Source organism: Simochromis diagramma, unplaced genomic scaffold, assembly GCF_900408965.1.
Source record: "Simochromis diagramma unplaced genomic scaffold, fSimDia1.1 OVJJ01000334.1, whole genome shotgun sequence".
Taxonomy (NCBI): Eukaryota; Metazoa; Chordata; class Actinopteri; order Cichliformes; family Cichlidae; genus Simochromis; species Simochromis diagramma.
This window is the reverse complement of record NW_024386764.1, coordinates 6,114,118-6,136,304: the sequence shown is the minus strand read 5'-3', so window position 1 is coordinate 6,136,304 and position 22,187 is coordinate 6,114,118. Positions and strand designations below refer to the sequence as shown.

The following is a 22,187-nucleotide window of genomic DNA, read 5'->3' as shown; positions in this document are numbered from 1 at the left end:
ATGCCTATGCCGCTGTGGCTTATGTAACGTGCATGTCTGCTTCCCTCAGAGCCGAGGGCCGACGATGGTCCCTGGCGTCCCTCCCTTCGTCTGGCTATGGAACCAATCCGCCGAGCTCCACCGTCTCGGTAAGACACCCGGAAAAATGGCGCCATCGTCCCCCGGTCACAACATGGCAGCCAGGCGATTCTAACACCTCACTCAGCCCAAATAGCACATTGGTTTATGCAATAAGGGACGGTGAATGCCAAGACTGATGATGACAAACCGCTAATTGTTTTCCTCCATCGTCTGCTTCAGTGAGTCATTCTCCAAGTCTGTGGAACTCGGTGTAAGAAGTAACACACACACACAGTCTGCGTGGATGCATATTAATGAGGAGATGAGGGGAAGGAAATTTAAATAATTTCAGGAACTTTTTATTTTTTTTGACAGCCTTTATTAAAAACACAAAACATCATAACATCACATTAACAGTACACTGAGACATTAGTGTTTGGTAGCTTTAAACAGCATTTTTGAGCAACAGGATGTCACAGTGATTCAACCAGATGTTTTTAAAAGACTGCGAATTGTCTTATTGCAGAATAAAGCTGTAATTGTATTTACTGGATGATGTCACCAGACGGCAGTCAGATGAACAGTTCGTAATGGCGGCAGTCTGCCAAGTCTTTGAAAGTCTGCTGTGTGAAGCTCTAATAAGGAGGTTTATTGGGCCGACCCGGGCATAGCCCCAGAGGTCAGTGGGGACAAAAGGGCTCTTCAGTGGCCCCCGCTGCCCTCTTTATACTGAGGCTTTAGAAAGAGACTTCGCAGATGCTGTCCCTCTGGCCCCGTTCTGTTCACGACACATGGACCGCAAAATGAAACAGATTGCCGGCAACAGACACCGTCCCCTATTTTGCTTGAAAAGATGTTACTCTCTGCCTCGGTAGACATGGAAGATGACTGCAAATAATAATAATGATGCCTCTGTAGGCTTTTGGTTTTTTGGTCACCTAAATTCATATACATTGTGAATTTGGATTTAGGGCAAATCTTCACAGGTGCCTGATCTATTTTATCAGAATGCATAAGTGGAATATTCTGATCTGAAAGATGCTATGTGGAATTATTTTACATCACTGAGTTCATTCGTTATGTCTTTTAAACAATTATAACCTTTCAGTGTGTTGTTTTTCAGCTGGTCTGAAAAGAAACTAGACTCTTACGTTTCATAGCATATCACAGATCTTTCCAGATTCAGTTACTCTCACTGAAGTAGTGCATCCATCCATCCATCCATCCATCCATCAGTATCCAGTTCAGGGTTGCAGGTGACTTGGAGCCTATTTTAGCTATCATAGTGCAAGAGGCAGGGTACACCTCGGACAGGTCATCAGTCTGTTGTAGAGCCAGTAAAATACAAAGAATAAAGATTGTCCAAGCAGAAAATCCCAGTACTGCAAAGGAAAAGAGCACCTTCTCATGGGAGAGCAGGGTTTGAAACCCAAGTGAAGCCAAAACGCAGCACATGCGTAGGCCTGTGTTTGCCTAGTAAGACGAGCTTAGCTTTAATTTTATTTTTTCCCCTTCGATGATCCTTTAAGTCAGGCTCACAATGCAGAACCAATTTCAGTTTGCTGTTGTCCTTTGCTTTGCCCGACTTGCCTGAACCCGTTTGTGATCTTCAGTCTTAGCAGCCTACCTTGTTGAGTGATGCCACCTGAAAAGCAGACCGGCAAATTGCAACATTAGTTGTTTTTCTTCTTTTGCGAAAGCAGCCCGCAGTGGTTACAGGGCCGATGCTGCGTATAGCAACATGTAAAGCTGGCTTAGCTTGCTCTTACTAATCGTGAACACAGCAGCAAATCTTTGTCAGTTTGGGAAGCTGTTGGGCTTTTGTAGTGTTGAGGTGAAGATCCTTTCTCAGGGATTTTCAGTCTTAAGTCATTTTTGAGTTCATTTAAATATTTTCCCACTCTTTAGAAGCACTGCACAAGATGATGGGTCGGAAGTAAAGATTTGGATACTTTAACATTTATTCAAATGTCAAAACAAGTCGCTCAGAAGGGCTGAAGAGATACTGCTCGTTGTTTTGGTTAAATCAGCCTCAAAAGAAGCTCAGTATTAAATGTGAAAATAGATGTATTTTTCTTATTTGATGGATTCCAAGAAACTTGATTCTTTTCATCTGAACGCAAAGTTTTCAGCAGGAGAAACTTCAGCTCATGACAATTTGCATATTAATGATGATGAAGCTGACCTCACGACCCATTGTTAGTCATTGGTGCCAGTTTCGGTCACTATGTAGTGTTTATAAGGTTGGGGAAACCTGCAGTCAGCTGCAAGTCACTTGGCTGAGTGATAAAATGTTTCTCCCACTGAAACCGCAACATGTAGATGAACAGAATCAACTTCCTGGGGTTTGTTTACCTTGATGATTGAACATCCTTCAAGACATTTGATTAATTTCTTTCTGTGTGCGCAGTCCTCCTCCTCGTCCCAGGAGCGTCTCCACCAGCTTCCCTACCAGCCGACACAAGACGAGCCTCACTTCATCTTCAAGCACTTCCGCAGCACAGACAGCATAACAGACGAGGACGGACGGCCCTCGCCGGTGGTACGACCGCGGTCTCGGAGCCTCAGGTGGATAATTGACACAGAACTGAACAAACTAAAAAAAAACGTGCAATTAAACTTTGTTTAGGGTAGCCATTTTTAGTTATTTATTCAGTTACTGAAAACATAAAGTGTAAAGTAATGACAGGATCACTATTTTAAGACGACCTTCTGACACTGACGGAAGGACCCACACGGAGATGGGAGAACCTCTCACAGCCTCCTGTCTGTTTTGTTCAGATTGTTTCTTGTTCTACCATCAAATTAAAAACATGTAATGTTTCACACAGATTAAATGCAGTAATCCGTCCGAAAGGATTAACAACCTACATTTCAGATTAACTTTGGACAGCGACTACAGAACACGAGCGCTGTTGTATCATTTATAGACTGTCAGATTTGAAGACGCCTTCAAGCGCCAGTTTTGGCACCTCAGCTGCCTCCGATTGATCGCACATGCCCGTTGGCCGGCAGGCAGGTGGAGATCTGACTGCAGAGCGGTGCGTTTTTGACAACTTTTGTCTGTTGGCTCTGCTCCGTGCTGTTTGTGCAGTGCCTGAGTGCTCTGTGTTCTGGCACCATGGTGTGCCGCGCGTGGGCGTGCTAGCTAACAGAGCGCCTCGGGGATCATCGTCTCATAGCTGCTGAACTGTAGTCGAGGGTGGTGGGTGTCTGATGCGGCGAACTGCAGCGAGCTTTGCAGCAGTGTGTGTTGGGCAGAAGCCATCCAGTAAAACAGAGGCGTCTTTTATGACAAGAAAAAAAAAAAAAAGACTCTGGGAGTCTGTTTGCAAGTGATAGGTTTTCCCTCCATCTGTTCTGTTTGAAGCTTCATCAAGCAAGATTTCTCTGTAAAAATACACCTTCCCTTTGGCCTCAATGCTGGAGTGGTGCTGCAGCGAGTGACTAATTATTTGATGTCGATGATTCACACAGTTTTGGCTAGAAGAAACCTCTGCTGCTGCCGGTACGGAAGCATCTTAAAGTGAAACATCAAAACCTGACAGTGAAATCCACCTTGATTGGAGCTTAAGCAGCTTAAGAGCCACCAAACCTGAATGTTGTCTCGCAGGCTGACATCAAAAGTATCGTTGATGCTGACCTCAAAACCCTCGTTCAGTCACACTCAGGCTATTAGTTAAGAGCCGACGTGTGTGTGTTGGTTGGATTGAACTAAATTGACCGCTGGCCATTTCGAGGGAACTGCGATGGCCTCGATGACATAACCACTCTTCATCGCCATTTAATAGCTTAGAAGAGAAATGCAATGAACTGTGTAGTAGTAATAATAATAAATGTCTCTGTGTTGATCAGTTGCAATGTACTAATTTGTTGTGTTTTGCTTTTTCGTAGCCCGGGCCGATCAAGTGTTTCCTTCGATAATGAGATAGTCATGATGAACCATGTTTACAGAGAACGTTTTCCAAAGGTACGTATAGGATATCTGTAACTTTGCATTCTCAACGAAGACATATTCAAACCAGAAACAGACTTTGCATTTCTCCTGTCGTTGTGTGGAGCGTCCTGAAGCCTTTTTGGGTTTTGGTTTTGTTTCAATAAGGAGAAATGCCTTTAAACAAGCTTTTAAAGCCCACTTTTCAACATTTGGAGAAATTATTTTTAATTTGCTGTAGAGAGGGGTTAAAAATGATTATCAGTGCTCGTTTAATTGTTCTAACTCTGTGTTTGTGTGCTCCCTGCAGGCCACAGCCCAGATGGAGGAGCGCTTGTTGGAGATTGTCACACATTACTCTCCAGACAGCTCCCTCCGGCTGGCTGACGGGGTGTTGGGCTTCATCCAGCACCAGTTGGTGGAGCTGGTCAGAGACTGTCTGGATAAGTCCCAGAACGGCCTGGTTACCTCTCGTTACTTTGTTGAGCTGCAGGAGAAGCTAGACAAGCTGCTACACGAGGTGAGAATCCCTCAATCTGACATAGGGTGCATCCGAAAGGCATCCACACTGCTGAGGTGTATCTTCTAGGAAGCTGAGGGGTAACTGGCCACCACCAGTATTTTGTCATTAATTAACTGAATCCATTTTGGAACAAAGCTGTCACATGACAAAATGTGGAACAAGTAAAGACCTGTGAATGCTTTCCAGTTACACTGGAGGTTTTGCAGGACTGATGAGAGAAGCGGTGCAGGCCAAATGCTCTCTCTGGTTTTAAGCAGCAGCTGATGAACTCTTTAATTTGGGTGTGATGACGTTATGAAAGAGGATTGATCGAGCCCCGGTGAAATGTGCAATCAGGCATGCCTCTCCAGTGATAGCCAACGGCACACACAATAGATCTCTTAGTGGAAATTTTCAGTGATGCTGAGAGGCACTTTTGTCACAGGTCTTATGCATGTTGTGTTAGTTTCTATAGCAACCTCTTCCCGTGTTTCTCTGCGTGCTTTCAGACAGCAGGCATGGCTAACTCTCTGTACTTCCAGCTGAACTGATAAGTCTGTTCCCGCACAGTGGAGCAAATGTCATATATTTACGCACACACACGCACGACTTGATTTGTGTGCCAAGGCCACTTTGTTAAAAAGGGCAACAGTTTTTTCCAGAAAGTTTTCTCTGGGTCTTTGTCATGCAGTATATGCAGGGAGCCCTGTGACAGACTGGGGACATGTCCAGGGGGTGTCCCGCGTCTCACCCTGTGACAGCTGCGCAGGCTCCAGCCCTCCACGTGGATACACGGCTGCGGTGTTGCCTGAAAAGTGACACATTTTTTATTAATTTGTTATAAAAATCTTGTACATTACAGGAAGCAATGCACAAAAAGTAGCTTTGTGAAAGAAACGCATGAACAGTGCTCTGGACTAGATTAGAGGTTAGAGATTAGATGAAACTTTATTAATCCCTTGGGTGTGTTCCTCCGGGAAATTCAGTTTCCAGTAGCACAGCACCGGCAGAAGTTGCATGTTACAGATACAATAAAGGGGAATGAGAGCAAGGATATAAACATAAAGACTATAGCCTATTTTAGTAACAATTATTAATAATCATTCACTGCTCTCTATTTCCCATATCTTGACTTCTTCGGGTTTGTGATTGTGCTCTGGTCCCATCATAACAATTATAAACTATGCTTAAATTGCATTTAATGCTTTATTGGCTGTGGGGTACAAAATGTTTTTCTAGTCTATTTGTCCTTGATTTTATTATCTTGCCTGATGGGAGCACTTTACACTAATTATAATTTGGGTGTGATGAGTCGTGCAAAATTTTGGGGGCTTTTCTGAGACAGCGGGTGTTTGAAGTTCCTGCAGTAAGGAAGCGATTTCCTGGACGACCTTTTTGAACCACCCGGAGAGCTTTCCAGTTTGCCAAAAAAACGTGTTGTAGCAGTAGCAATTTTATTGATTACATTTGATTACATGTAAATTCAAGAAGAAGACAAAAACATAAAAATGATACCTTAACAACAACAACTCTACAACAACATCTGTAAGGCTGGGTGAATGAAAAGGTTTTAAGTCTGTTTTTGAATTTGTACACAGTTGTAATTGATCTCAGGTCAGCAGGCAGCTTGTTCCAAAGAACAGGACCACAGTAGCTGAAAGCACCTTCAGCACATTTACATCTGATTCTGGGAACAGTTAAAGGATCCTGAGAGGGCTGACCAGGTGCTAGACAGTAGGATTTCTGTCCAGCATAGAAGGAGGTCATAGGGCACAGTAACAAAAACACTTTTCGATAGCATCATTAATTATCTGATGAAGATATTCCTCTTCATTCCGGGAAATACGTAAAACTTCTACCATTTACCCCCATTTAGGCCTGTTCTGGGCTAACTGTTGATCCTCTGATTCTGTGTCAGAGCCTCCTCTTTCAGCTCAGCTGTTAAGTAGCAAAGATAATGTCTGTTTATTGGCTAAATATTTTTGTGTACATTTGTCTTAAAATCCACTTTTCTTTGTCTTCTCATCGATCTGTTCTTTTGTTCGTCAGTGTTGATCACGAGGAACTGTGGGGATACTGGACTTTGTAGGGTATAGCAGTACTCACTGTAAATATGGATAGCACTAGGCAGTGATTTCAGGCACAGACATGGCCTGTATCACAGTTACGTACAACAGAAAAGCTTTAACAAGAGTTTAGAGCAGGCAGGAGAAAGCCTGTGACCGTAAGGTTTGAGTAACTGCTGTCTTTCTTAACTTACACATTACTACACTCACTACCAGAAGGTTAAAATATAATCCACACAAACCTAAGTGTAGACAGAAATGACGATCACAGCCACAGGAAGCTTGGCAGATTGTGAAAGAGTATCTCATGTTTCAGAAATGCTGGTAGGCAGGTGTGGTAGCAACATTTCCTTTAGGGCCACTTTCTTGAGTCTGTATCCTCATATTTGACAGGTGGCTGAGATTAGTAATAGTCTTGTCGTGCAGGAAGCTTCAATTAGCTCTCATATGACTGGATCACAAATACACAGTGTGCTGTGCTGCTGTATCGTCACCAGAACAGGGTGTTTCTCTGTTATTATAGAAGAAACCGAAAATGACTCACGAAGACTCCGCCCACCCACCGCGGATTATTCTGATAATTGCTCTTCGTTTGAAGCGGCGTCATTTCTGATGTAATTCTATCAGGCGGCGCCTGTTTTCATGTTTTTGTTAAAGCCCTATCCACTTCCTTAGAATTTTATTTTTATTTTTATTTCACTGTTTCCCCATAAAGCAGTGCTCTTGTATTTCTCTTTTTTTTATATCTTTTTTTTTCAGGGGTGGATGAAATGGTGCTAATAGTGATAAACTGTACTTGCCTGTTGGATCAGTTAGGGTTCCCTTAGACATATAATCCCTGATGATCCTTTTGGCACATGCAGTTTCTCAATATTAAATGACAGTGACACAGTTTTTGCTTTTGTGCACCTCCACGGTGGATTAAAAGCACAGAGATCAAGTTGTGACTAAAATGTAGACACTCGTTCAGCGATTTTAACATTTTTAAATTAAAGCCATTTTAATCACAGTCGCCTCATGTTCACACAAATAACTGGTCAAACTTTATCGTAAATGTAAGCCATGTTTTTGCCGCTCAGACCCAAACCGTCTGCAGTCCCTCTCTGAAACTGGAAATCTGTTGAGTTGAGTCTCCTGATGGCTCCTTGTGTTTTCCAGGCCTACGAGCGCTCTGAAAGTGAAGAGGTAACCGTCATCACCCAGCTAGTCAGAAAGATCCTCATCATAATCTCTCGACCGGCTCGGCTCCTTGAATGTCTGGTAAGCTACCTAAATTTGTCAATCGAATACCAAGTTTCTCATCTCCAACAATCAGCCATTTATTAACACAAATCTGATCTGAGTCGGCAACCTTACCCCGACAGCTCTGCGCATAGCTTTGTTTAGGATTTTTAGTAGTAAATCAAATGGCATCTTGGATGCCTTTCAGTTTCCCGACACTCTGCATTAATTACACTGCTGTTGGATGCTGGTGACAGGAGTTTGATCCAGAAGAGTTTTACCACCTACTCGAAGCGGCAGAAGGCCACGCCAAAGTCGGCCAGGGAATCAAGACGGACATCCCGCGGTACATCATCAGCCAGCTGGGCCTCACACGCGACCTGTTAGAAGGTAAATTTAATCAGTTATCGAGCGAAGCCTGTGATGTGGCTCATATGTGATGTTTTTTTTAAAGCCTGTTTCAGACATGGGTTAAGTAACATGCTGCCCCGAGTAGGTGATTATTATTATTATGCTTTATGATACTGCAACAAATACACAGTCCTGACTTAGATGAAGAGCAGACTGCATTTTTAAGTGATCGGTGCAGAAATGTTGGAAACCCAAATTAAAGCCTCTTCTTCTTTTATTTCTAGACATGGTACAGCTTGAACAGTATGATGCCAGTCCCTCGCCGTCAGTGTCAGTGGAAACAGATGCTACTGTGGAGGTGAACTGACTAATTCAATAAGTTCAAATAATATTACAGACTCAGGCTGAGCTTTATTCAACCATTTGACATGTTAGAAATTAAACACAGCATCTTAGGTCTCAGTATATGCAGCGTGCTACTAAACAATAGCTAAAACAGTATAAATAACTAGAATAAATACAAAAACCAAGTATTGAAATATGCTAAAATACAAATAATGGATCTTAATAAATGTACAATATTGGACAGTGTGTGGCAGGGAAGAGTTCACACTGCCGCTGTTCCCTGCTGTACATTTATTAGGAGCCATTATTTATATTTTAGTGTGTTTATACTGGGAGAGGAGATGATTTAATGTTGAGTGCTCAGGTAAAGTAGAATCAGTCCATTTACCAAAGATGAAAAGTGCACACGCTTCTTCAGATCTGCCCTCCGTGCTGTGCTGAATGTGTTTAAAGAGGATCAGGAAACGGTGACTCTTTTTATTGTGAAAGGATGCCAAAAATATTTAAAATCAATGTTATTTTGGTTAAGTAGATTGCAGGTGTAATTAGTAGTTGGCTTTTAATCTGCAATCAGCATTAATCACAGCATTGCTTCTGTCTGCTTATTTAATTTTTCACATGGGCGTAAACAGCCACAGAATAAGAGCCCACAGACGCTGACTCCAACTCGAAGGAAACCTCTTGAGAGTGATTTTGAGACCATCAAACTCATAAGTAACGGAGCTTATGGGTAAGAGCACAAGTCTGTTTAACTGCATTTCACTGCTTCATCTTAGAAATGATGTTTGTTTGTTTGCGACATTTTGTTTATTTGCAAAGTGTCGCAAAGCTAAGATGAAAGATTAAATGGTGTCAGGAAGCGGAAAATACATTTAGTTGGAAGTAGTTTTTATTGTTGTTATTCTGATGCAGTTTGCCTCAATTTCAACCTTTTTTGTGCACGTTTTTGTGAGCCACTGTGACTGTGCCTTTTACCCGTTTCCAGGTAATTGAGCTAATGAGGTTTGTTTGGTTTTTGGCAGGGCGGTGTATCTGGTTCGCCACAAGGAGACCCGTCAGCGCTTTGCCATGAAAAAGATAAACCGTCAGAACCTGGTGCTGAGGAACCAGATCCAGCAGGCATTTGTGGAGCGGGACATCCTAACTTTTGCTGAGAACCCCTTTGTTGTCTCCATGTTCTGCTCGTTTGAGACACGACGTCACCTCTGCATGGTCATGGAGTATGTAGAAGGTAAAGAAGGGAGAGGCTGCGGGGGCTGTTACAGTTTTATGTCTCTAACATTTTAGCTTAGCTTAAACAAGACCCGGTTTCAGTGAGTGCCAATGCAGAGAGTCTGAGAATAAGAGTCTGTGCATTACTGCCTCGGACAGTTGGTGGTGTAGGTAATGATCAACCATCTGGTACAATTATAGCTATTCTGAACTATGCAATTTATGAAAACTATGCAGCCCCTTCAGCAACTGAAGAATTTGAAAGTAAATTAAAACAAAATATAATTTTACATTAAATAAAAAAGTTTTAAACTTAATTAAAATAAAACTTGTCTTAAATTAAAATACCGTAAGTGAACTGTCATGTTTATTGCTGCCAAAAAAAAGTTAAACACACTGAAGTCAGAGCACAAAAACCTTTTTTGTAACAAAATATCAATTTCTGCTGTCCCTGTATCGATACATTATTAGCAAACAAAATATCACGATACTACACAGTATCAATTTTTTCCCCCACCCCTACTGCTGTTACTGGGATTTTGGTTGTTTTTTTTAAGGTGTTCTGTTCTTTTAAGGTGGAGATTGTGCCAACCTGCTGAAAAACATGGGCCCACTGCCTGTGGAAATGTCCAGGATGTATTTTGCTGAGACGGTCCTGGCTCTGGAGTACCTTCACAACTACGGCATCGTGCATCGGGATCTTAAACCTGACAAGTAAGGACATCTCCAACATCACCTTCACTCAGCTCTTCCGTCTTGCTTTTCTTGCTTTCATTAGGATCCGTTGACATAGTTGGGTCTGTGAGCGGGCACATGTAGAGTCTTGATTTTTCTGTAATTCAGGCCCTTATCCTCATTTTCTTGACAAATTGTAAAATGCGCCGCTTACACTGACGTCTTCTTTCCCCCAACAGTTTGTTGATTACATCTATGGGCCACATCAAGCTGACTGACTTTGGTCTCTCTAAAATCGGCCTGATGAACATGACGACCAACCTGTATGAAGGTCACATAGAGAAAGACACAAGAGAGTTTGTTGACAAGCAGGTGAGACAACTTCAGGTGTAAGAGATAAATCACCTGTCACTTTTGGACAGCAGTGATTGTAGAGGCACTTGATCCAAACCGATGTTTGCTGGTTTACTTTCTCAGGTGTGTGGGACTCCAGAGTACATTGCCCCAGAGGTGATCCTCAGACAGGGCTATGGGAAGCCAGTGGACTGGTGGGCGATGGGGATCATCCTTTATGAATTTCTGGTCGGCTGCGTCCCGTTTTTTGGAGACACTCCCGAAGAGCTTTTTGGACAAGTTGTCAGTGGTACGTCTTGAAATGAATGAATTCTCTACTTAAAAATCGAGCATCAGGTCTAAAAAATAGAATCACAGCATAGAATAGCCACTGAGATCAAATCTTTATGTTAAACTAGTTTCTTTTTCCTTTTATTTGAATTGAAAACACAAGCAGTGACGTAGGTACAGAAGTCTACAACTTTGCTTCACTCTCAGAATCTTAACCACATCAGTCCTGGGCAAGCTTATGCTTTGGCAAACACAAACATTCTGACTTGCTGTTTAATGTCTTTGTAAGACTGTAAATTTGGTTTTAATTTATATTTAATTTTGTACTTTTATTTATTATCTTCTCTGATTGTCAGATGAAATCATTTGGCCTGAAGGAGAGGATGCCTTACCTGTTGATGCACAGGATTTGATCACCCGCCTGCTGAGGCAGAACCCTTTGGACCGGCTGGGAACAGGTAATGCTGATAAATTACAGCAGGGATCTTTTATACAGGTCTGTACAGCTAAATCAGAAAAACAAGGTTTATAGCAAGGGGGACATTACATTTTAATAATTTAAAAAAAGTGAAACTAAGAATGAAGTAAACATGTTTGCAAGAGGAGTTTCACCCTGATCCTAATCCAGTGTTTAACTGAATGTTTTTAGGTGGAGCCTCAGAGGTGAAGCAGCACCCCTTCTTCTTGGGGCTGGACTGGAACGGACTCCTCCGACAGAAAGCCGAGTTCATCCCTCAGCTGGAGGCCGAGGATGATACCAGCTACTTTGACAGTGAGTTCCTGCTGAGTCTCTTTGTGGTTTATTTTTCTGTGTAATCTTGACTTCACATGGTAGTGAGAGCAAAACGTTGTCCATAATTGTGGGTGTTGGAGATGGGATGCAGGTTAAATTTAGCTGGAATATAATACGGGCGAGCTAAGATAAAACTGCAGAGTGATGAATTTTTCTCGGGATTATACCATGAAGTTTGACTTTCTCTTAAATGAGAGCATCTTCCCTTTTTGCCATATTCAGCTCGTTTGGATCGCTATCATCATTTGGCCTCTGACGAAGACGACGAAACTAACGACGAAGAGTCTTCCTTGGAAATCCGACAGTTTGCTTCCTGGTCTCATCGCTTCAGCAAGGTAAAGACCGCTGCAGTAAGAATCTGCTGTAAGAGTGCCAAAAAATTTGAAAAGTCAGATCTTAACTGACACCTTTTCACCTGTTTGTCATCAAGGTTTACAGCAGCACAGAACACCTGGCAACACCGTCCAACCTGAGTTTCTCCTCCGACCGCAGCCACAGCGAGGACAAAGAGGACCACGGGGATGCGGCAGGGCTCGGAGCCTCGCCAAGCCCAGCAGATGGCAGTGCTGAGCACAGGCAGTCTGGACGCATGGCCAGGTAAACAGAAGATGTGGACACCTGCTATTCCTCTTTATTCTTGTTTCTTTTTCGTATTTTTGCACGTTTCATAGTATTCATAATATAATAAACAGGTGGTTGAGTTTGTGGGTCTGCATGAAAACAGATCCTCAATCAGCTGATCTAGGAGTTCAACATTTTTTTGTGTGCTTTTACTGTTTTTAGCCTTCGCCCCCGGGCCTCCTCCAGTTCCTCCCAGTCTGACAGAAGCACCAGTCCTCTGGTAATGAGCAGCACTCACAGCCTGGAGACGATGCCCCGGTTTGCCCTCTCCACTGATGATGAAGGTAAATCCACATTTTTTTTATTTTAACACATTTCTTCATAACACGTCCAGGTGCTTCTGCCAGAAACATTCACACTTAACACCTTCTGTCCGCAGCAGAGGTGGTGGTGTCAAATCTTCGGCGGATCAGGATTCGCAGCAACAGTACCGGCGGGAAGCAGTCATCCCCTAAGGACACGGCAGGCCCTCGGCGCTTCGGTAACCAGCTGGAGACGCCAGACAGGCAGAGGGTTCCCTGCGGAGGAAAGGTTCCCAAGTCTGCCTCTGTCTCAGCCCTGTCTCTCATCATCACTACAGGTGCAGAAGGTTATCATAACTACTTTAAATCCAGCAGAATCAGTTTGGTTTTTATTGCTCCGCTTTGACAGAGAGCCTCTGCAGATATAGCCTAAACATGTAACCCATAGACAGCAGTTTTTGTTTCTAATTGTGGAATTAAAACTGGCCTGCTAATTTGAGTCATAAAATGTGAGATTATGAGTCTATTTATCTCTAAACTGTGTGTTTGTTTCAGACGATTCACCCAGTGGCCTCCACCCCGGTCCCATCTCCCCACGCTCACTGTCTTCCAACCCCTCATCCCGCGACTCGTCCCCGAACCGGGATCTGTCATTCAGCCCCGGCAGCCTGAGGCCACCAATCATCATCCACACCTCAGGGAAGAAGTTCGGCTTCACCCTGCAGGCCATCCGTGTGTACATGGGCGACAGCGACGTCTACACCGTGCATCACGTGGTGTCGGTAGGTTTTAACCACAAGCCTTAAAAAAGATCAAAGATCTGAAACCTGTGTTTGTAAACTGTAGCGTGTTCCAAATATTTTGCTTTGCTTTGGTGATCCAAAACTAGAAGGTAGTGATATAAAAAGGTTGTTATGTAATGCTCAGTTTGAAACTCACTCACTTCACCATCGCAACAGAGTGTGGAGGAGGGCAGCCCGGCTCACCAGGCAGGCCTCTGCACTGGAGACCTCATCACCCACGTGAATGGAGAGTCTGTCCAAGGCCTGGTGCACACAGAGATGATCGAACTGCTGCTGAAGGTACAGCTCGGAGCTGCGTGGCACTTGAACTTTGCTTTTTAAGTTGCTTCTGTGTTGAAAGGTCTGTAAAAATTCTTTCATTCTCACGAAACGTGCAGAGCGGCAACAAGGTGGCCCTTCAGACCATAGCGCTCGAGAACACTTCTATTAAAGTCGGTCCTGCACGAAAGACCAAACACAAAGGGAAGATGGCTCGCCGCAGCAAGAAGAGCAAGAGGAGAGATAATTATGACAGGTGAGCATCTGACTGGGTTCTGGGTTTCTTTTTTTTCTCTCTCTGTCTTTGCAGCTCTGCTGTGTTACTCATCATCTGTTTACTCTGGGAGGCTCTTTCTCCTTCAAGTGTAAGCTACAACAGTGAATTATATATCGTCCCTTCTAGGCGACGGACCATCTTTAAGAAGCTGTCCAAGCAGAGCACAGTGATGCACTGCAGTCGCAGCTTCTCCTCAGGTCTTCATCACTCTGTTTCCTCCAGTGAGAGTCTTCCAGGCTCCCCGACTCACAGCCTCTCCCCGGGGCCCTCCACACCCTGCCGGAGCCCCGCACCTGACCATCAGGGCCACGGTAATTCAGGAAATGTAGTCATTTGAGATTCTGCAGGTACACTGAAGGTCTTATAATACCCAGATGGCTGCCCCTCCCTCAGTCTAAAGGATCCTTCCTGTTAAAAGGGAGTTTTTCCTTCCCACTGTTGCCAAAGTGCTTTGTGATAGGCAGTCGTCTGATTGTTGAGGTTTCTCTGTATTTTTGTGGGGTCTTTACCTTACAATATTAAACACCTTGAGGTGACTGTTATTGTGATTTGGTGCTACATAAATAAAACTGAACTGAAATAGAATTGAAATTTAAAAGTGTTGTTTGCCCTGCTGCAAACTGCAGCTTGTAGTGTGAGTATTTCAACAGTCCCTGCCTCTACTTTCCAGAGAATAACTCACCACAGAGTACGTCGCCTTGCTCCAGCTCTCCAAGCTCTCCCGCCACACACAGCCGGCCCATCACGCTCGGCCTGGGCTCTAAACTCAGCCCGCAACGCTACAGCAAAGTGGGCCGCCGCAAATCCACCAGCAACATCCCCCCCTCGCCTCTGGCCTGCAGCAGCTCCTCATCCTCTAATCAGCCGCTTTCCCCACAGCGCTCGCCCTCTCCTCTGCCAGGCTTCGCCAAAAACCTTCACACGTACCACGGAAAAACCCTGTCTCCCCCCACCATCGTTAGGCATGTCGTCCGGCCACGCAGTGCAGAGCCGCCTCGTTCACCGTTGCTTAAGAGGGTGCAGTCAGCGGAGAAACTGTCTGGAGTATATCACGCTGACAAGAAGTCAAAAGCCCCCCGCAGGCACACGCTGGAAGTGCCGTTTTACGGTGAGGCTGACCTGCTGGGCGACTCAGAGATGGACGCAGCCTGTGGCATCGCTTACATTGGGGTTGACCACAGCAGACTTGGGCCGTACATTAGCAGCCAAAGGATTGAACGATCAGAGCAGCTGGTTGTGATGCGGAAGCTGAACCTGTCAGAGCGGAGAGACTCCTTTAAGAAGCAGGAGGCAGTGCAGGAAGTGAGCTTCGACGAGCCAGAGGAGAAAAGCAGCAGTAATGCGGCGGGGAGCAGCACACCTCCAGGGGCTCAAACGCAGCACAGAGCGGCCTGGACTGTGACACGACCCCAAAGCAGTCAGGACATCGAGATGGACGTCCCCGTGGTGAGGAGGTTCACGCTTGTGCCGCAGATAGCTGTGCAGGGCTCGACGGAGAGCGAGGAGCAAGACGAGTGGGAGCCGTGTTCAGATGGAGAGGACTCTGGTGAGAAGCCCGAGGTGGAGGTGGACGTCACAGCATCTCCGCGGGAACAAACAGGATGTCTTCTCACCAACATGAGCTGCAGGCAGGGAGCAGAAACCACTTCCACGGGTCCTAAAATTGCACCAGAGAAGACACCAGAGTGCAGAGAGCAAACACAAAAAGGGCACCTGAGAAAGTGACAGCTCGCCGTTGTACTCCTAAAACCTGCTCTTGTCTTTCAAGGGTGACGAAGATGTTAAGTCATTCTCAAAGTTGTCGGGCTGAAAGAGCGGGAGAAACTTTTACTTGAATTTTGTTTTGTAAAAAAAACAGTTGCCTTCAGGCATCGCTGACCTTTCTGGTCTTATTTATTACATTTCATGATGCGTTTGTAACAGGGGAAAAGAAAGAAGTTCTCATGGGTTGACCAGCCAAGGCTCAACATTTTTGTATCCATAAAATGTGGTTTTATGTCTTCTGAATGGATTGTTTTCTAAAAAAACAAACAAAAGTTGTCTATTTTTTAAATAAATTCTGGTACAGAGTAGAAGTGTTAATGCTGCGTAAAACTGTTGGACCAAAAGGTACGAGGAGTCAAGGTCGCTTTTTTTCTTTTCTCTTCAGTGTCTGTGTGTGTTTGTAGTACTGCTGTAGGTCTTCCTGAACCTAAAACGATCTCTGGTTCACACTGTGAGCAACATGACTGACACGTCCTTGGATCTATCTCTGCAGCTGATGGCTACAGTACTGCATGGATTTGTATTGATGAATCCTTTAGAAGGAGTAAAACTGAAGCTACTACGCTCAAACTAGAATGCAGGGGGGGAAATCAGAACTGTTAATAAAACGGTCGTATCAAAGAAGAAGCTCTGAAGATGTTTGGTCCATGTTTCCTTGATGGCTTTATCCCTTCATGTACTTTAATCTTGCACAGCTTGTTGTGTTGGTCATGTTCCTCACAGTGTGAATTCACGGGAACGGCATTGTTTTTTTTATTCTTGCTGAGAATAATGTTGCAAACGCGGTGAGACACTACCCACCTTTGTCTTCTCTTATGAAGATACGGAGCCGAAGGGTTTTTATGTGCCATGGCATCTTGTGCAATGTCCTCTAAGCCATATCGTTGAAGGCAGAAATGTTACTTGTAATTTTCAGTCACTATGAAGATTTGTTTGGGGTTTTTGTTTGTTCATTTCCACTGCTATTGTGGAAAAAGACGCCGAGCCTGAAGCTCCGGATGATCCACGTCCACCTTTCTGTGTGCTGTGAGTTTATCAGTCGAACTCTTTGATCGGGCGCGTTCATCTCACAGCATGCCGTTTTACTTCAGAACATGGAAGGGAGCGTTTAAAACACTTATTTTATTTGACTTTTGTTTTTTGGGCAGGTTTCCTTACTTATTCTGACACGTGTTGGACTTTTGCAAACACAAGTACGTACAAGTGCGTTATGGGGTTGTTGTTGTTTTCACCTTTTCCAGAAGCTGTAGCGTTTTTCCATTTTAATCATTATTTTTTTCCCACATGTGCATGTGAAAGAGACCATCCGTAAACGCCCTGGTCCTACTTCATGTGCTGTGCAGTGCTGTTTACATCCAAAGGGGAAAAGTGCACTAATGACATTTAGACATAAGTTTTTTGTAACCGAATGTGAAAGGTAAACTGAGATAAACATATTTACAGTGAAATCAGGGCTTCTTTGAACATGTGTTTTTGGTTTTTTGTCTTTGTATTGTGCAAATTTTGATGTATATTTTGGTAACAAGAGTGTGTATAATTCCAAGTGTACTGAAGGACATAATATGCACGAAGACAATTTCTGGCAAGAGGGAGTTTTTGGGAATTCTGTCTTTTAAATTCAGGCAGTATTTGACAGCTGCACAGACTGGCTGCACATCACATTTTCTCCACAACAGACATGATGTTTGGAGAGTTGTCGTCCTCTTTGTAAGTGGCTGTTCCTGGCTTTTGTACTAACTTTACTCTGAGTCTTCTCTTTCTAAACAGCTGTTGTGTTACTTCAACCCCTCTTCTTCCTTAAAAACGATAGAAGGGAAAAAAAAAAAACCTTAAATCTTGTGATGAAAACCTTATGGGATGATGTTGTTGTGTTAGTGACGCAAACAGACGGACCACTCAGTTATTTTTGCAGTCTGACAGAATTGTTTACAATGAACAAACATGCTGTGTACTGTACAAACATTTTATATTCTGTGGCTGTACACGATGAAACTATCCTCTTTGATACTCGCAAAGGAAACGACATTCATAGAAGCTGCATATCCGTTTGTTTTTTATGTTTAGTTTTAAAGACACTGTTCTTAATGAGTAGTTTGGCACCAAGCTCAGAAGCATTTTCGATATTTGCATGTAACTGCAGAACGAGATCATTGGGACTTGTTGTTCAGACTTCAAAAGGAAGCTTTAAATATTAATTAATTGGAGGTGGGGGGAAAGGGATGGATGGAAACATGCATATTTGTTCTTATGTGCATGAGATAAATGCTTTACACCAAAAGTAAGAGTGTTAAAGATGAGTAATAAAATATATATTTACATTAGAGGTTTCTTTTTGCATACAGGAAAAGCCAATTTAAATATGTAAACATGATAAGGGATAATGTTTTGGTTGCTTTTTAATAACCTTGTATGTGTTAAAAAAAAATGCTTTGCTGAAGTCCACCACAGGGATTTTTCAGCCTCTGTTGAGCGTACTCTTAAAGAACAAGTTTGGCAGGTCAAAGTGTCGTACAAGTGCATTTGTTCTCCTGTGGACTCTTCTGTCCAGTGCATGCTGCATGAGACAAGCACACAGCTGTAATACTTGACTGCATGGTATACCGGCGATGTCGCCCTCTACTGTGTTTTCTTGTGCAACAAATAAACTTTGTATTTCCCTTTGATTCTTCTCTGAGTGTTGCGTACAGTTATCTGCCTTATTGTTACATCGATGTACCAGATCAGACCGTTCAAATCCTTTTCATCAGTATAGGTGTTGTAATTCTACAAGCAACCATTCCACTATATCACTATATAAATACTTCATCAGTAGACAAATGTGATGAAGCAAAATTACACTGTGAAGGTTATTAAGGCTTCCCTTTAAGGCAGGTGTCTCAAACATAAGGGCCAGGGTCTAGAATCGGACTCAGATCCAGCTCACAGATCACTTTGGAAAATCTGAAGGAGGCCATAAATTCTGGACTTTGAATTTTTTCATAAGTTTTACAACTTTACCTACTGATAATAGATCAAGCTGTGTATTGTATGCATACCAATGAAAATGTATGCATGTCTGTCCAAGACAGACCAATCACTTGTAGGATAAAGGGTCCAGAGGTTAACCTAGTAACAAAAATGTTTTACTTTAAAATCAGTAGTAGGAGTTCTGCAGTTTCAAGCAGGTAATACTTGAATTCGGTCACAATTTACTACTGTCCATACTGGCATAGCAATAGTTAGGGCCATAATTTGTTGAACAAAGACACCAATGTTTGTAGTTGGGGATTTGTACACCATCACAGTGGACTGTAAATCAAGATGTAATCAATATGCAGATTATCATCTTTAAATACAGGAATTTGAAAATTGCAGTAACTGTTAAGGAATTACAGTCATTTTTATACACATCCTGTTTTTTAAAGGCTCAAAAGTAATTGGACAAAATACTGTAATTTAAAATAAAAGTTATGAGCTTCTCTTCCAGGCCTTTACTAAAGAAGATAAAGATTAGTTGTACAGGGTGTCTGTGTTCATCTACTTTATCTAAGTTAATTTGGCCCTCGGAGTACATAAATAAATTGTAAAACAACAAAAGTCTCTAAAATGCACGTTTTTACGCTGCAGTTTCCCCTGCTGGTCGGCAGGTGTCAGCAATGTGTTGAGAAACCTGGGAAAAGGAACGAAGAAGACCCGTGTCCTTCACAACAGCTAACATGGCTACTGCTACTAAATTCATTCAGAGGCTGCGAAATTTTTTATCAGGGGTAAGCAACAACATTCGTCACACTTTAAAAAGGAGTAGTTTTCTGCTCTAAATATGATGTAATAGCCCTCCGGACGATTTGTCGCAATAAACTTTATCAAAGGAAACGTTTAACAGCCAGCTAACCCTTACTGACGTTAGCTAGCAGTAGCGTTGTGGGGTAGCTAAACACTATGAAGGAGGTGAAGTTCACCAGTGTGGGATTTGCACTCGTCGAAAATTGACTTTCCTTTTCCTTTTCAGCATGACCTGCAAGCCAAACTGCAGCTGCGATATGAGGAGATTGCAAAGAGGTAAGACCACAGGCGCTACTCTCGTACCGCTCACGAATGAAAGTGTTCACATATTAGAAACAACCACTAAAACCCCGTTAACAGAGAGATGCAATGACTCTGTGGGTTGCCAGACTTGCTTTTTGTTTTTGTTTGTATTTTGTTTGTTAAACCACTTAAAACTGACGAAGAATTCAAATTTGTTGTATAAATCGCTGTCAATGTATATGGACGAGAGAAGTACCACAGTGAATGTCTACAGCCATCTGTAAAAGAAAAATCAAAGCTTTGTGCTGGTTTGGGGCTGTATTTTGAGATTTTCTCAAAAATGCTACAGTTATGATTGCACAAAAAGCATCATCACTGACAGTGTCTGACTGGCAACAGCTTCATTTTTCAGCTTCACAATGATCCCAAACACACTACCAATGTAGTATTAACAAATCTGGTTAGAAAAACGCACAATGTAACACTATCAGGCTTGGATTGGCCTCCCTGAAGCCCGAACCACAATATTATTTAGATGGCGTGGAATCATGTTGACAGAGAACAGAACAAAAGCCAGCTGACATCCAAAGAAGAGTTCTCCAGAGCTTCAAGAAGCCTGGAGAACTATTCCTGAGGACTACATAAAGAAATGACAAGAAAGCTTGAGAGTTTCTTGATGTGTGGAGGAATAAAGGTGGTCATACAAAATACTGACTTTAAAGCAAATTGTCCAAACTCTGTTTTTGTTTTAAATTCTATATTTCCAGGTATCTTTGCACGTTTCAGTAAACTGCACCTATTTTCCATTTTGCCTGCAAATGTGGAAGTCACCAACATTGTTAAAGTCTGTTAAAATATACTTTTTTTTTTTTTTTTCCTCTCTTCATCCCAACAGGACACAACCACCACCCAAACTGCCAGTAGGCCCGAGCCACAAGTATGCCAACAACTACTACTACAGCAGAGATGGACGGAGAGAATCAGCCCCTCCCACACTCGTGATGTCCTCACAGAAAGCTCTTACTGCTGGCAGGTTTGTTAATGACCACTGCATTTTCATGTATTTCAAGTTCAGGTGTTTGTTTTTTGCACCATATACATAATAATATAATAATCCATCTATTTGATGTCATTTGATGTCACCTGTCAAAACATCTTCTTGTGACTGACAACGGAAGTTTGCTATTTGTAGTTTTTAGCTGAAATATTCTTTTTTTCCCTTCTTTCTCTGTTGTTGTTGTTTTTTTGTTTTTGTTTTTTTAGTCAAGTTGCTGAGACCTCAAAGCTTCCATTGACTCCCGGCACTGTATATAAAGAGCCACCAATCTCCACAGACCAGCCCTACCTCTGAGCAGCAAGACAAGACTCTGCAGTGTCAACATCATGTCTCCATCCTGCCCTGACTACAGCAAGTGTTGGTTGTATCTTGTACAATAGAAGATGTGAATAAAATATTATGTTTATCTGTTTCTGCTCATTGTTTTGGTCAATCGTGTACTGAACAGATGTGAGAGTAAGTGGGAGAAGCGATGAGCTAAACATCCAGCTGAAGCTCTGCTCATCCTCTCCAAGTGACCGCTCAATGTCCCTCAAAATGAAAACTCGTACACAGGCGAGCCATTTGCAATAGTCTAAATATTGGAAATCACATTTCGGCACTCCACTGCCTGTAAATGGGTAAAAGGCACAGGCCTGTCCCTACCAGTCGCGGCAGAATGCTGTCTCTTTCTGAGCCTGGTTCTTTCTAGGTTTCTTCTTCTTAGAAGGGAATTTTTCCTTCCCAGTGTCGCTAATTGCTTGCTCATAGGGAATCACTTGATTGTTGGGGTGGCCAAAACTCTAGGAGAACTAGCAATTCTTGTGAAAATCAAAAAAAAAAAAAAACAGCTGCCAAAATATGTCATGGAACTTAGGCACAATTTTGCTTAAAATCCATTAAGTAATCTCTGTGTCAAGTTCTTAACAATATTCAAAGCGGAGCAGCGGACAACTTACCATCACATCAGTCCTTTAATGAGACCTAATTTGATACAAATTGGAAATAAATTGATTTTATTAAATAATTGGTTGGGTTTTTTTTTTGTTTTTAGAAAAGTTGAGCTCTAGCCTTGAAGTCAAGGTCCCTAAGATTTAAACCTTACAGAGAGTTTCAGTAAATGCAACCATGGTATTGATTTGAAAATTCTACGTTGCCTCGTTCTTGAGTTATTGCATTCACAAATCCATATACCAATTTTTATTTTTACATTTTGTTTTTACTTTTTCATAAAGATTATAACACACAAATAACACAAATGGGAACATTATTGTCATTTTTGAAACCCCTACTTTGACCTTATCTAATGCAGTGCAAAAAACAAACAAATAAATAAATTGATAACTGACACTAAGTCTTTTGTGTGCGCGCAGTCTGCGCGAACACACACTGAGAATT

General features: G+C 42.7%; 2 protein-coding genes across 6 annotated transcripts in view; both read left to right on the top strand.

Annotated features, from left to right (window-relative positions):
- The window catches only part of mast3b (microtubule associated serine/threonine kinase 3b), a 36,845-nt gene extending 18,434 nt beyond the window's left edge, over positions 1-18,411 (top strand). For 4 of the 5 annotated variants that reach the window (XM_040033126.1, XM_040033143.1, XM_040033152.1 and 1 more), the window contains 23 exons: positions 50-128; positions 2,471-2,628; positions 3,955-4,030; positions 4,305-4,514; positions 7,721-7,822; positions 8,041-8,173; positions 8,419-8,492; positions 9,112-9,209; positions 9,502-9,710; positions 10,267-10,405; positions 10,606-10,738; positions 10,844-11,009; positions 11,347-11,448; positions 11,640-11,762; positions 12,006-12,118; positions 12,214-12,380; positions 12,567-12,688; positions 12,784-12,984; positions 13,202-13,428; positions 13,606-13,728; positions 13,827-13,963; positions 14,111-14,295; positions 14,655-18,411. In XM_040033126.1, the coding sequence (XP_039889060.1) occupies positions 50-128; positions 2,471-2,628; positions 3,955-4,030; positions 4,305-4,514; positions 7,721-7,822; positions 8,041-8,173; positions 8,419-8,492; positions 9,112-9,209; positions 9,502-9,710; positions 10,267-10,405; positions 10,606-10,738; positions 10,844-11,009; positions 11,347-11,448; positions 11,640-11,762; positions 12,006-12,118; positions 12,214-12,380; positions 12,567-12,688; positions 12,784-12,984; positions 13,202-13,428; positions 13,606-13,728; positions 13,827-13,963; positions 14,111-14,295; positions 14,655-15,709 (4,132 nt within the window). In that variant the 3' untranslated portion in view covers positions 15,710-18,411. The remainder of the gene's footprint in view (positions 1-49; positions 129-2,470; positions 2,629-3,954; positions 4,031-4,304; positions 4,515-7,720; positions 7,823-8,040; positions 8,174-8,418; positions 8,493-9,111; positions 9,210-9,501; positions 9,711-10,266; positions 10,406-10,605; positions 10,739-10,843; positions 11,010-11,346; positions 11,449-11,639; positions 11,763-12,005; positions 12,119-12,213; positions 12,381-12,566; positions 12,689-12,783; positions 12,985-13,201; positions 13,429-13,605; positions 13,729-13,826; positions 13,964-14,110; positions 14,296-14,654) is intronic. The other variant, XM_040033134.1, reaches the window with a different exon arrangement.
- A 953-nt stretch (positions 18,412-19,364) lies between these two features.
- ndufa7 (NADH:ubiquinone oxidoreductase subunit A7) lies at positions 19,365-21,619 on the top strand. The gene is made up of 4 exons (XM_040033194.1): positions 19,365-19,494; positions 19,737-19,786; positions 20,649-20,786; positions 21,017-21,619. Exons 1-4 carry the CDS (start codon positions 19,444-19,446, stop codon positions 21,102-21,104), a joined length of 327 nt encoding a protein of 108 aa, XP_039889128.1. The 5' UTR covers positions 19,365-19,443; the 3' UTR covers positions 21,105-21,619.
- Positions 21,620-22,187: the final 568 nt, after the last annotated feature.